Here is a 14,681-nt window from a genome sequence, read left to right on the forward strand (position 1 = left end):
GTTGCAAAATAAAGTTTGAGCCCTTTACAGTTACCTAGGTTTCCACATTACTTACTCATAAAAATATGGCCTGATCTTCACCTAAGTCACAATAATAGACAAACACAATTTACCTAAACTAATAACACAAACTGGTACTTTTCAGGTTTCTATTTAACACTTAGTTTAATCATTCACAGTCCAGGTTAGAAAAAGTATGTGAGCCTTTCTATTTAATGAGTGGAATCTCCTTCAGCAGCAATAACCTCCACTAAATGTTTCCTGAAGCTGCTGATCAGACTTGCACAACAGCAAGGAGGAATTTTAGACCATTCCTCCATACAAAACTATTTCTGGGATGCTTTGCATGAACTTCAGCATCTCAATTGGGTTAAGATTTGGCCATTCCAGAACATGAATTTTCTTTGTTTTAAACCATTCTATTGTTGATTTACTCTTGTGTTTCGGATCATTGTCTTGAACATTATCCAACTTCTATTAAACCTCAGGTGACAGACCACTACTCTGACATTCTCCTGTAGAATGTCATGATAAAATTTTGAACTCATAGTTCCCTCAACAATTGCAAGCTGTCTAGGCCCTGAGACAGCAAAGCAGCCCCAAACCATGATGTTTCTTCCACCATGCTTGACGGTTAGGATGACATTTTGGTGTTGGTGGTACAATGCCCTTTTCCCTCCAAACATAGCGATGTGCATTTCTGCCAAAAAGTTCAACTTTTGTCTCATTTGTCCACAGAACATTGTCCCAGATGCATTGTGGAACATCCAGGTGGACATTTACAAACTAGAGACATGCAACAACTTTTTTTTTGGGAGAGTAATGGTTTGCTTCCTGGTGGTCTTTCATGCACACCATTTTTGTTCAGTGTTTTTCTTGTAGTGGACACATGAACAGAGACTTTAGGAAGTGCTAGAGGTTTCTGCAGGTACTTTGCTGTTACCATTGTGTTCTTTTTCACCTCCTTCATCATTGCACATTGTGCTCTTGAGGTGATCTTTGCAGGGGACCCACTCCTAGGGAGAGTAGCAACAGTACTGAATTTCCTTCATTTATAGACAATTTCTCTTACTGTTGACTGATGAACATTCAGGCCTTTAGAAATGTTTTTGTAGCCATTTTCAGCTTCATGCATTTCTCCAATACTTCTGAGGTCCTCTGAAAGTTGTTTTGATCCAGGCATGGTGCACATAAGCAGATCTTTCTTGAGAAGAAGGCTCTGTCAATAACAGATAGGGCAGGGCACCACTATAACCAAACCTTCAGTATTTTCTCATTGATTGGACCGCCTGACTCCAAATAGCTTTTAAGACCATAAGATATAGGAGTAGCAATAGGCCTTGTGGTCCATCAAGTCTGCTCCACCATTTCAACATGCCTTGACCAATCAAAAATCTAAAATGCCATCCCCTTCTCTCAGATCTTTGTCTCTACCGCATCTGCTCTCAGGAGGAGGCTTTTCATTCTAGAATGAAGGAGATGTCCTCCTTTTTCAAAGAAAGGGGCTTTTCTTCCTCCACTGTTAATGCTGACTTCAACCACATCTCTTCCATTTCACGCATGTCTGCTCTCGCACCATCCTCCCGCTACAGGGATAGGATTCTTCTTGTCCTCACCTACCAGCCCACCAGCCTCCAAGTCCAGCACATAATTCTCCGTAACTACCACCATCTCTGAAGTGATCCCACCTCCAAGCATATCTTCCCCTCCTCCTCCCCCTCTCCTATCAGATTCCCTCTTCTCCAACCCTGTAACTGTTTCACCAAACAACTTCCCAGCTCACCTTGCGTTTCTTCTTCTCCCCCCCCCCAACCTTCTAATGCTGACTGGTCTTCCTCATCTTTTTCTCTTCAGTCTTGATGAAGGGTCTCAGCCCCAAATGTCGACTATACTCTTTTCCATAGATGCTGCCTGGCTTGCTGAGTTCCTCCAGCATTTTGTGTGTGTTGTTTGCAAGAATCTTATCAATCTCTGCCTTAAAAATACAAAAAGATTTGGCCTGCACAGCTGCCTGTGGCAAATAATTCCACAGATTCACCACTATCTGTCTAAAGAAATTCCTCCTCATCTCCATTCTAAAAGGACACCCCTCTATTTTGAGGCTGTGTCTTCTGATCTTAGACTCTCCCACTGTAGGAAATATCCTTTGCACATCCACTCTATCAAGGTCTTTCATCATTTGACAGGTTCCAATGAGGTTTTGTAGAAGGCATTACCCTGAGGTTCAGATACTTTTTTGCAGCTAGCCTATGACTTGTTTAAATGGTGTACTCGGTATTGATGAGATGAAGTTTGTGTGTTATTTAGGCAGACTGTGTTTGTCTGTTATGACTTTTGGATGAAGATCAGGCCACATTTTATGAATAATTAATACAGAGAGCAAGGTAACTACAAAAAGTTCACAAACCTTGTCTTGCAATGTATGTGTTACTGTGGAAATCACTCAATCACATTCCCAGAAATTCACTTATTTTTAGTCAGAAACAAATTAGCTTGTTTCCAATTAAAAAGATCTGCTTTTACTAAATATTCTCTAATCTGTGATTTCTAAAACAAAAGCTTTTTACAAAGAGACAATTTGCAACTTTATAGTTCAAAATTGTTCTCTATTTCTTGATTTTATCCTTTATAGTCTATATAGCTGATGTATCTCTTATTTAATCCTTTGTCCTGATTATCTTGCAATCAAATCTCGGTAACATTTACCAAGTTGTAGCCTTCAAGTCGAATTTGGAGTTAGTTTCTTTTACACTTGTTCCTTGTATTTTTTATGGTGGCTTGAATGAAAAATGCTTATTTTGGATCTTCAGTTCTGTACTGCAGGTATTTTACTCACATTAATTTCTCCCATTTTAATTACTCCACATATTTGATTTTTTCCTTTTTACTTATTGCACTTAAAATATGATTTCTCATTATTGATGTCCTCTCTCTCCCCACTCTACAAAGATGAAGTCATTGTAACAGCATACTTTATGACGATTTACTTTCCAGTGTAGCTGGGATCTATGCTATACTGCTGCCAGCATTCTGTGAAAATCCTTGGCTGAACTAATCCTTCAACAGCTTCTTAAACTCAATAATATGCTTAATTTTAATAAGCCCTTTCAAATCTTCGGCAACCTATAACATATTTCCAAGTTTTGCTTATTTCTTATAATGTCAAGAGCTAGTAATTGCTGTTAGATATGTAAGAATCATGTGCAAGAGTAGGTCAGTTAGCCCCTCAAGCCCCGTCCCAGCATTCAATAAGATCACGTCTAATTGTGTCCTCAGCTTTGCATTTGTTTCACTGTGTTAACATTTCAACCCCCCCCGCCCCCCCGCGCTATCAGCCTTTAAGATACCCAGACTCCACATCCAAAACACTTTGGGGTAGAGAATTCCAAAGTCCTTTGGGTGTCATTGGAGTCATTGAGCTACACAACATGGAAGCTAACTTATCAGGCACTAAGTCTATCCCAACTACATAGAACAGCCCATGTTTGAAAGCCTTCCCTGATAATGCTCCCAACTTTTCCTCCCCTACATTGGCAGTGCTTCATGCACCCGTACCGAGGTTGTCAATTTTATCAACTTTGCCTCTGACTTCCACCCTGCCCTTAAATTTACTTGGTCCATCTCTGATACCTCCCTCCACTTTCTTGATCTTTCTGCCTCCATCTCTGGAGAAAAACTGTCAGCCAACATCTTTTATAGACCTACTGATTCCCACGTTTATCTCGACTATACCTCTGCGTGAATAGCGATTTCTCCTTCCGATAAACAAATTCCCCTCCACACTCTAACTTTTACCTCTTTTCACCTGCCTGTTACTTCCCCTGGATCCCGTCCTCCTTCCCTTTCTCCTGTGGTCGACTCTCCTTTCCTATCAGATTCCTCCTCCTCCTACCTTTTACCTTTCCCTCACCCACCTGGCTTCAGCTATCACATTCCATCTAGCCTCCTTCCCCTCCCCCCACCTTTTTATTCTGGCATCTTCCCTCTTCCTTCTCAGTCCTGATGAGAGGTCTTGGCCTGAAATATTAACCATCTATTCATTTCTATAGATGCTACCTGACCTGCTTGAGTTCGTTCCTCCAACATTTTGTGTGTTATCATGCAATTATTTGCAAAATTCCAGATCAATTTACACATCAAATATGCTGGGAGTCTGACACTCTGCAATACTCTAGGGTTGTATGGTTTAAAAATGTTGTCTCAGGGAAACTAGTAGGTTTAGTAAACTAGTAGATCCTTATCATGGCAGTATAATGGTTAATTTATTAGACTGGCTGTGTGAATTCTGGATCATTCTCATATTCCATTATGACAGCTTTGAATTTAAATTCAAGTAAATTAAATACATCTGGAATTTTACAAACAGCTGGTCTCAGTTTTAGAACTACAGTATGACATAACCAGATTTTTATTTCAAAAGAAAAAAGTAACTGGTTCACTGTTGGTCTTCAGGGGAGGAAATCTGCCGATCTCCCATCGTCTGACATGCACGGCTGTTCAGACCCACAAATGTAATTGACTCTTTACTCCTCAGTTCTGAGGCAATTCAAGATGGACTGTAAAAGCTGACATTGCCAATGACATCTATACTTTATAAACAAATAATTCTTAAGAAAAATTGATAGGGGAATTGAGGTTTTTATAAACTATCTTGTGCTTCTCAGCTTTTGATTTCATAAAGTCATAGAACACTACAGCACAGAAGCAAGCCCTTTGGTGTTGATTTCATAAAGTCATAGAACACTACAGCACAGAAGCAAGCCCTTTGGTGTACCTAGTCTGTGCCAAGCCATTAAACTACCCAGTCCCATCAACCTGCACCTCGACCATAGTCTTCCATACCCCTCCCATCCATGTACCTATCCAAATTTCTGTTAAATGCTGAAATCAAGCCCACATGCACTGCCTGCGATGGTAGCTCATTGCACACTCTTACCATCCTCTTAGTGAAAAGGCTTCCCCTTGTGTTCCCCTCTGGAGTCTGGGGTTCTTCCTTGCCTTAGTTGGTCTTTGGAGTTCTCGCTGCTTTGTATTTGAAGTCCTTCATTCATATACTCTTTCATTGTCAGTTGAAATGTTTGGTTTCAATCTCATTGGCTTGAGGTCATCGGACCGACCTGTGTTAAATTCCCATTGGATGTAGTCCAAGGGCTACACAACTTCGTGCCTTAGATGATTTCTTTTGTTCTGTTCAACTTTGATTCAAACCAGTCAAACTGGATCACCCAGACACTGGGCAGAGAAAACAATATTAATTCTGCAAATCTGCCGTTGTACTCAATAAACCGACTATCTGAGAATGATCTCAGGTTTAGCAGATCAATAGCAGACACTCTTGTGTCCACATTCATTTGGTCTGATTAAGTTATCTCGGAGCAAGAATCATTTTATCAAATAGTTCACAAAATGAAGTTTACAGAGCAACTTCACAAAATGGCAGCACATAGCAAGAGCAAAGACATCTGAATTGTCTACTTCCACTGTCCTTGACCCATTAGAGTTACATGTTTCCTTCCACATTTTAATTCATGACCAACAATCCCAACTCCTGTACTCAGTGCATTGATTTATGAAGGCCCATGTGCAAAAAGCTTACACTCTGCAAGTACCTCATTTGTCCTTACCTGCCAATACTTGCTATGCACATTGTCTTGTTATTAACCAGGGCCTCAGTATCTATCAAAAACCAAGATTCCCGTAACCTGATATCCTTGCCTTTTATTCTAACAGGAATGTATAAACTCTTAATCTCAAAATTTGAAGTCCTCCACTTACCAAGTACACCTTTGCCAGAAAACAGCCTGCCCCAGTCCACACTTGCCAGATCCTTTCTGATATAATCAAAATTGCCCTTTCTCTAATTTAGAATCACAACCCAAGTAAAAGACCTATACTTTTCTATAAATACCTTGAAGCTAATGGCATTATGATCACTAGATCCAAAGTGTTCCCCTAAACAAATTTCTGTCACCTGCCCTGTCTCATTCCCTAATAGAAACGAGACAGGGCAGAGACACTCGCTCTAGTTGAAACTTCTTGTACTGATTAAGGAAACTTTCCTAGACACATGACAAACTCTTACCCATCTAGCCCTTTTACAGTATGGGAGCCCCAGTCAATATGTGGAAAGTTAAAATAACCATCTATCACATCCTTAAGTTTCTTGCAACAGTCAGTGATCTCTTTGCAAATTTGCTCTCTCAATTCCATGGACTGTTGGGTGGTCTATAATATAATCCTATAAACGTGGTCATACTTTTCTTATTCCTCAGTTCTACCCATAAAGCCTCACTGGACAAGCTCTCCAATGTGTCCTGTATGAACACTGTCGTGACATTTTCCCTGACAGGTAATACCATCCTTTCCCCATTAATCCCTCCTGCTCTATCATGTCTATAATGGAACCCTAGAACTTTGAGCTGCCAGTTCTGCCCATTCTGCAACCAAGTGTCACTAATGGCTACAATGTTATAATTCCCCATACTGACCCATGACATAAGCTCATCCACCTTGCATTACATACATGCAGCTCAGAACATTAGTTCTACTATGGCCATCCTTTTGATTCCTGTAGGCTTAACAACAACATTCTCCACAACCACTCTATTATTTGTTCTGGCGCTCTGGTTAACTCTGCTAACCCTGCAACTCTAGTTTACACACCCCTGTGCAGAAATAGCAAATTTTCCTGTTAGAATATTAGTACCCCTCCAGTTCGGATACAAGTCCCACCCTCCCCGTGAAGGGAGCCCAATGATGCAAAAATCTGGAGCCCTCCTTTCTGCACCATCTCCTAGGCCACATGTTAAACTATACCACCTTCCTATTTCTGGCCTCACCGGGATGTGGCTCAACTCTGGAGATTCTGTTCTTTAACTTTGCAGCTAATTCCCTGAACTCGCTTTGCAGGACCTCATCACCTACCCAGGTGATAGGTACTGATGTGGATCGTGGTCCTGGCTGCTCACTCTCCTACTTAAGAATGCTGTGGACAATCCAAGAAGTCACTGATGCTGACACCCAGGAGGCAATGTGCTATGCAGAAAACTTATTCTAATTCACAGAACCTCCTTTCTGTTCCCCTAAACCAATTAACTTCCCTATCATTACAGCTCACCCCCCGCTCTCTCTCTCTCTCCCCTCCCTCTCCCTCTCTCTCTCTCCCCCCACCCACCCCCTTCCAGCTGTGCCACAGAGCCAGACTCCGTGCCAGAGACCTGACCGCTGTGGTTTTCCTCTGTTAGGTTATCCTACTTCCCCAATGGTATCCAAGCAATTGTTGAGGGGAACAACCACAGGGGTTCTCTGCACTGGCTACCTATCCCTTCCCTCCTCTCAGTGTTCCAGTTACCTGTATCCTACATCTTGAGCGTAACTACCTTTCTGTATGTCCTGTCTATCAATCCTTCAACCTCCTGAATGATCTGAAGTTCATCCAGTTTCAGCTCCAACTCCTCACAGTCTGTCAGAAACTGCAGCTGAATGCATTTCTCACTTCCTGGAGGTCTCCCTGCCTTCGCACATTCTGCAAGACGAGCATTCCATTATCTTGTATGGCATCCCCACTGCTCTAAATGTGCAATAAGAAAGAAAGAAAGAATATTTTTTAAAAAATCTACCTTCAGGCTGTGCCTCTGCTCGCCTAAGTGATGATGAGTCAGAGCCTCAACTCCCCACTCACAATGTCCATTCCACTTAAACTTAACTTCTTTTTAATTGGATCTTGCCAAGTGCCTAATTATGCACAATCCAATGTCTCCTTAGGACATTGTTAGTTGGCACACTAATTTGCCAACTGCTCCTGCTTGCTTCTTTTAACCACTCTCTTCTTCGAAGCAACTTAATGTTTCCTCAGGAACTGTGGTGCGTAAAATGTGTGATCTAGTTTTAAAGTTTTTCTGTTTCTCATTTTGTCACATTTCTGTGTACATGTTGAATACATGGTGATCTGTAGTCTCATTTATCGTTTCTCTAAACCAACTAACTCTTGGTTGGAAAACTTTTGTGCTAATCTTTCTGTAAATTGTTACATTGCCATTATTACAAACCTGTGTGTTGTAGAGTGAAACTCAGTCATTCTCAATTTACCTCATAGTGACTGCAGGTTATACTATACAAATGTAATGCTACATTATGATAGCTCAAGGAAAATATTGCTGTGCTACAGTTAAGTGTCTACAGTTTGTCATCTGCTTTATTTGTATAAATGTAATCTTACTTGCGTGGGGCTCAGTGAATATATACATTGGTGCTTGGGAATGGAATTAAACCCTCACGTTCGACAGAAACATTTCAGTAAAAAATTTCCCACAGCTTGCTAGCAAGAAATAAAAGTATTGTTGCCCAAATAGTCAAATAGTCTTTTCTTTTATGAAGTGTATTTAAATGTTTTTCTGCTGAGTAGTAGTTCTCTGATGGAAAATTATTTGAATGTAAAGCAAAGTTTTAAATAGAACTTGGGCTTCACTAATGCTTGGTGAGTAAGTATTCCATCAGATCTCTGACTCCCTGGTAGGTGTGGAAAAGGAAATCCATGGATAAGGCACGCATCACATGGCACACAACTTCTGTCCTGCTCTTGTTGCCATATGTACTGTGGCTGATACAGTTAACTTTCTGGTTGGTGGTGACTCCTAATGTTGATGGATACTTTATTGATCCCAAAGGAAATTAGTGTCAGAGTAGCATTACAAATGTGCAGATATATAAATATTAGAAGAAAAGTAAGAAACAATAAAAAAAATAATTTACCTCAAACTGTTTTATAGGAGGGGGTCATCACTTTCACATAAAAAGTAATTTACCTCAGACGCTCTAACAGGGTAAGAATATAGTGCTCTTTAGAGCAGCATAGTTGTCTTAGTGTATTACTAAAAGTGCTCCTCTGTTCAGCCTAGGTGGCATGCAGAGGGTGAGAAACATTGTCCAGAATTGACAGGGTTTTCTGTAAGGTCCTTTGTTTTACCACAGCATCCAGTATGTCCAATTTGACTCCTATAACAGAGACAGCCTTTCCAATCAGTTTATTGAGCCTGTTGGCATCACCATTCCCCCAGCACAGTACCACATAGAAGATTGTACTGGTGACAAAAGACTGGTAGAACATGTAAAGGAGAGGCCTGCATACACCAAAGGATCTCAGTTTCCTCAGGAAGTAAGGCGAGTATGGCCTTCTTGTACACAGCCTCTGTGTTAGTGCTCCACTCAAGTCTGTCATTCAGGTGCACCCCCAGGTATTTGTAAATCCTCACCACATCCATGTCCTCATCATCAATAGTAACAGGGAGCAGTACAGCCTTAGTCTTCCTAAAGTCCATCATCATCTCCTTTGTCTTACTGATGTTGAGCTGCAGATGATTCAGCTTGCACCATTTGACAAAGTCCTCCACCAGGGTCCTGAATTCATCCTCCCGTCCTCCCTTTATACACCCAACTATTGCTGAGTCATCAGAGAATTTCTACAGATGACATGACTAAGTGTTGTATCTAAAGGCCGAGGTATACAGGGTAAACAGGAAGGGAGCAAATATAGTCCCTGTGGGCCTCACTGCTGCTTCTAGCCATATCTGGCACACAGTTCTGAAGCCGCATAAACTGTGGTCTGCCAGTCAGGTAGGAAGGTGAGAGGCTTGGCTGTGGTAACATCATTGACTGTTTAAGGATAAGTGGTTGTGTTCTCTCTTACTTGAGATGGTCATTGCCCGCCACTTGCTTGACATGAATGTTGCTTGCCCATGCTCGACTGTTGTTCAGGTTTTGCTGCTGCAAGCTTCATTTTCTGACAGATTGTGAATGGAACCAAACTTTATGCAATCATCAGCAACAAAATTTATTGATTACGCAGCTGAAGATGGTTGGGCTCAGAACAACTGCAGTGTCATAGGGCTGAGGTGATTGGCCTGCAGCTCTTGCAACCATCATCTTTTGTGTATGGTATGACTTCAGCTGACGGAGAGTTTTCCCTCTGTTCCCATTGATTACAGTTTTACCAATGTACCGTAGATTCCGGACTACAAAGCGCACCTGATTAAAAGCCGCTGGCTCTAATTTTAGAAATAAAATCTATTTTATAAATGTACAGGCCGCACCGAATTTCCGGCGGAACGGATTTCCGGCGCACTGGATTTCCGGCGGACCGGATTTTCGGCCGCTTGTAATATGAGATATTTACACAGAAAGATATTACACGTGTTGGGCTTCAAATTCTGCCTGTGTTCGTTTTGGAAGAGAGACAACCACACCGGATTACAGTGCAGCGTGGCTTTATTGCAGAAACGCGTTTTGCCTTCCCCTTACATTCTGCTCTTATTTATACTCCTTTTTCCCCCAAACCAAACCCTCGCTACACATATTTTGGTAAGGCTAAACTTTGTTATACCTACCGGTATTTGGTAACATCGGACACTTGTGTCCTTATTGGCCCGATACCATTCACACACGAGTTTTACTGTTTTTTTGTTTACTGAATCGCTAGCAGTTTCAGTGCAGCGGAATCCTCAGTTTCGCTCCCTCCCTCCCTTGTACTGCTGTCTAATATCACGTGAGCCATTCCTGACCTGAAGCGGCAGTCCCAAATTAAATCTCCACCGTCTCACCATCGATTCATGTATGCCAAGATTACGCGCAGCAGCTCGATTTCCTTGTTCAACCGCCAGATTGATTGCCTTGAACTTAAAAGCTGCATCATACGCTTTTCTTCGAGGGTTTTCCATGTTGATGAGGGTGAGTACAAATGGCTGATTTACAATAATTTGTGAAGTGCGCTTGATTTATCGTACAATTTCATTGGACCTCTGTGAACTACTCATCAATTTTATTGGTCTACTGTTACGAGGCAAAATGTTTTTGGCGGCATGGGAAAAAACCTTATATTAGCCGCACCTTATTATAAGCCGCTATGTTCAATGCTGTTCAAAGCATGGGAAAAAAGTAGCGGCTTTTAATCCGACATCTACGGTACTTGGATGCCATAATCACTCAAATTTTGATTTGATAATAAGCCCATTATGATGCTCACTTTCTGAAAAGAGCCAGATTTAATTCCTATCAGGCCTATTAGGGCCAAGGAAAAGAAAGCACATATCCTCATTGTGACTTCACCATCTCTCACAGTTCTTCCATGAAACTATTAACTTAGTCTGCAGATTACAGCAATAAACCTAGTTGCACTACATGATTTTGCAGCGGAATTTGCAGGTGTAAGAAAAAGTTTATTGACCCTTTGGCAATTACCTGGTTTTCTGCATTAGTTACTCCTAAAATGTGGTCTGATCAAAGTCACAATAATAGACAAATACAATCTGCCTCGACAGAAATGGTAAAATTAGACTCAATTTGAAGAAAAGGCAGAAACCGTTCATACTATGATTTCAACTGATGTTTTTGTTTCTCTTTTGTATTTTAAGTGGCGGGTACGTAAAGAAGCAATGATGGGCTTGGCTCAGCTATACAAAAAGTATTGCCTTCATGCAGAGGCTGGAAAAGAGGCTGCTCAGAAAGTGAATTGGATCAAAGATAAACTGCTGCATATCTATTACCAGAATAGCATTGATGACAAGTAGGTGAAGTTACATACTTTTGAAGTGCAAAGTAACATCTGTTCATGGGATCTAATTTATTTTTTTAAATTTTTTTAAAAATTTAATTTTAATCTATAATTTTTTATACATTCATAAGTACACATTGAGATATATAAAAAGTAATAAGCACTTAAATAGATAATTATGTGCAGTTGTAATTCCACCCTATTAGATTAAGAAATGACAATAATTGTTAGAAAAATAGTAATAATAGTGGATTAATAATAATTTCCATGTATCTCTTCTGAACCATTACTTCTGGTCCAAAATATTATATATAACCCTATGTAACTACCATTGTAGGATTTTATATCCTAACTCGTTCATGTTTGCTCCTACCCCCAAACATAATTATCGAATCCCTATGTACTTATTTATTTAATTTTTCCCCTTTCCCAAATCTTTTCCTTTACTTGTGTTAATTCCCTATTTTCAAAAAAAACAGTAAACGATCCAACCAAGGGTGCTTACAATAGCAATATTACTGTGTTGATGAGAAAAGCAGTATAAATCATTAGGAGAGTCCTCCAAAGTCTGCTCGCTTTGGGGTTATAAATTCAATCCATTTATTCCAATTTGATTAAATTTTTCTTTTTTGAATTCTCAAAGAATAGGTCATCTTTTCCATTTTAAATATTTCCAAAAAAATTTCATGTCAATCTTCTAATGTAGGTGATATTGGATTTAGCCACTTTCTGGTAATTGATTTCTTACTTGCCGCTTTATGTCTTTCTTCTGATCCAAAAACAGTACATGTCCCAAATAGAGCGTCTCAAAGTTCAAAGGTATCTGGGTCTTAAATACCTGACCTAAAGTTCTATGAATACCTTTCCAATATAAAACTTTAATTTAGGGCAATCCCAGAAAATATGGAAATGATTTGCCTCCTTGGAGCCGCACCTTCTCCAACACGTCACGTTTGTGTCTTTATATTTTTCCTGATATGGGGTATCTTGTAATATTTTTCCAACAATGTTCTCTCCAAATCAAAGAGTTAGTCGAAGACCACTGAAAGCTGCATATTTTCCCCCAAACCTCCTCTGAAAGTACCAACCCCGCTTCTTTCTCCCACTTCTCTTTAATATACAATGTGTTTTCATTTTTAGCATGTAAGAGTACATTGTATAATCGAGAAATTGATTTACTTGGCATTGAATTGTAAGCCAAATTCAGAATCTTGAAAAATTATAATCCTACTGTTGATAAATCTGTATATCTACCACTCTGGTTAACATAATGTCGTATTTGAAGGTACCTTAAAAAAGTCATTATGTTCTAGGCCATGTTTGTCCTAAACGAGGGGTCACAGTTTAAGGATAAAGGGGAAGCTTTTTAGGACCGAGATAGAGGAAAAACTTCTTCACACAGAGCAGTGAATCTGTGGAATTCTCTGCCACAGGAAACAGTTGAGGCCGGTTCATTGGCTATATTTAAGAGGAAGTTAATTATGGCCCTTGTGGCTAAAGGGATCGGAGTATGGAGAGAAAGCAGGTACAGGGTTCTGAGTTGGATGATCAGCCATGATCATACTGAATGGCGGTGCAGGCTCGAAGGGCCAAATGGCCTACTCCTGCACCTATTTTCTATGTTTCTAAAAGGATTGGAAACTTTGTAATACTCTTTTCTGTGTAAATGAAAGATAGGTTGTAAGATCTTTCTTTATCCATAGTTCAAATCTTTTATCTACTCTGTTGGGAAGAAATTCAGTATCATATGCACACCATCTAAAAAGTTTTAACATGTTACTAATTCCACATGAATTAGCCACCTTCTGCCATACTTTTATTGTAAGATTTATCCAGCTGTTTTTAGACTTTTTCCAATTGGGCTATCAATCCTTTGTCTGCTATTGAGGCCTGCAGAGGAAAACTGTCAATCAATCCAAATTCTATTTCCTTCCATCTAGCCTTATATTCCTTATTACACCAGTATAACAGAGGGGTTATCTGTGAAGCATAAAAATAATTTCTTAAGCAAGGAAGTGCCATACCTCCTCCTTCCGTCCCTAACTGTAAGGTGTTAAATTGAATCTAGGTTTCTTTCCTTGCCAGATAAAGCGGGAAATCCATTTGTCCCATTCCCTGAATTGATTATCATCCACCTCTACAGGTAAAGTCCCGGAAAAGATAGAGTAACCGAAGGAGAATATTCATTTTTATAGTATTTAGGGATCTAATTTCGTAGCTAATTTCAAAACCTACATAATAGAAAAGATGGTTTGTTATATTACTATTCAGTGATTATGTTAAATTTACAATACAGACCTATTGGGAAACATTGATAAGCTTAGCACTTTGTACTGAAAGCCATCTGAGCAAATGACCTAGGCTATTACATGTTCTATTTTCACCAAGTTATGTTATTCACATCATTTAACATGAGGTATTTGTGTTAGCAGTCCCTTTTGATACATAGTGGAGATAAGATGTATATATTTTGTCCATTTACTGATTAACCCAGGCTGTTTAATTCATCTTTGTTTTTTTCCTCCCCCAAAACTTCTTCATATTATTCCAGTGACTACACTGACTGTTCTTTCTCCACCTGAGGAGCAGCAATTTGCACAAGCACATTTTAATGTGGTACATTTTTCAGGATATTTCACCAATCACAAAATTGGGTTCGTTTTTTTTCAAATGATGATCGAGGATCTCTTTTCAGGTGGAGATAAAATAACCAATTGATGGTTTATTTAGATATCTTGAAGCTTATGGCTAAGGCTGTTGTGAGGTCTGGAGTTAGAAGGAAGGTTTTGTAGTGGCTGTAACTTGAAATGAAAAGTTAAGTATATTTTGTGTTTCTACATGAGGTGGAGGTAATTCTGGATTTGGCACATTGAAGATGAGGAATGTCAGTTAGGTTAGGATTCACAGGGGAATATTGTTATCAGCTGTGTCTTAGTTCATTATTACTTTGCATTAGACCTTTTGCATCATTCCAGAGATTGGTCTGATGCCAAGTGTTGCAGGAGCATGGCATAGAGCGATGCTGTCTTTTAGAATAGTTGATAAACAGAAGCCTTGTAGTTCGGAGAATATGCAATGAAAAACCTGGTTTACCTGATTCTCAAATTACTGTTCGTGGATCTTATCTGATGCAAAC

General features: G+C 39.8%; 1 protein-coding gene across 5 annotated transcripts in view; it reads left to right on the forward strand.

The window, feature by feature from the left end:
- Positions 1-14,681, forward strand: part of pds5a (PDS5 cohesin associated factor A) — a 167,030-nt gene that overhangs the window by 70,236 nt on the left and 82,113 nt on the right. For all 5 annotated transcript variants that reach the window (XM_073064807.1, XM_073064811.1, XM_073064809.1 and 2 more), the window contains exon 12: positions 11,406-11,557. In XM_073064807.1, coding sequence (XP_072920908.1) covers positions 11,406-11,557 — 152 coding nt within the window. The remainder of the gene's footprint in view (positions 1-11,405; positions 11,558-14,681) is intronic.

Source organism: Hemitrygon akajei, chromosome 13 (genome assembly GCF_048418815.1).
Source record: "Hemitrygon akajei chromosome 13, sHemAka1.3, whole genome shotgun sequence".
Taxonomy (NCBI): domain Eukaryota; kingdom Metazoa; phylum Chordata; class Chondrichthyes; order Myliobatiformes; family Dasyatidae; genus Hemitrygon; species Hemitrygon akajei.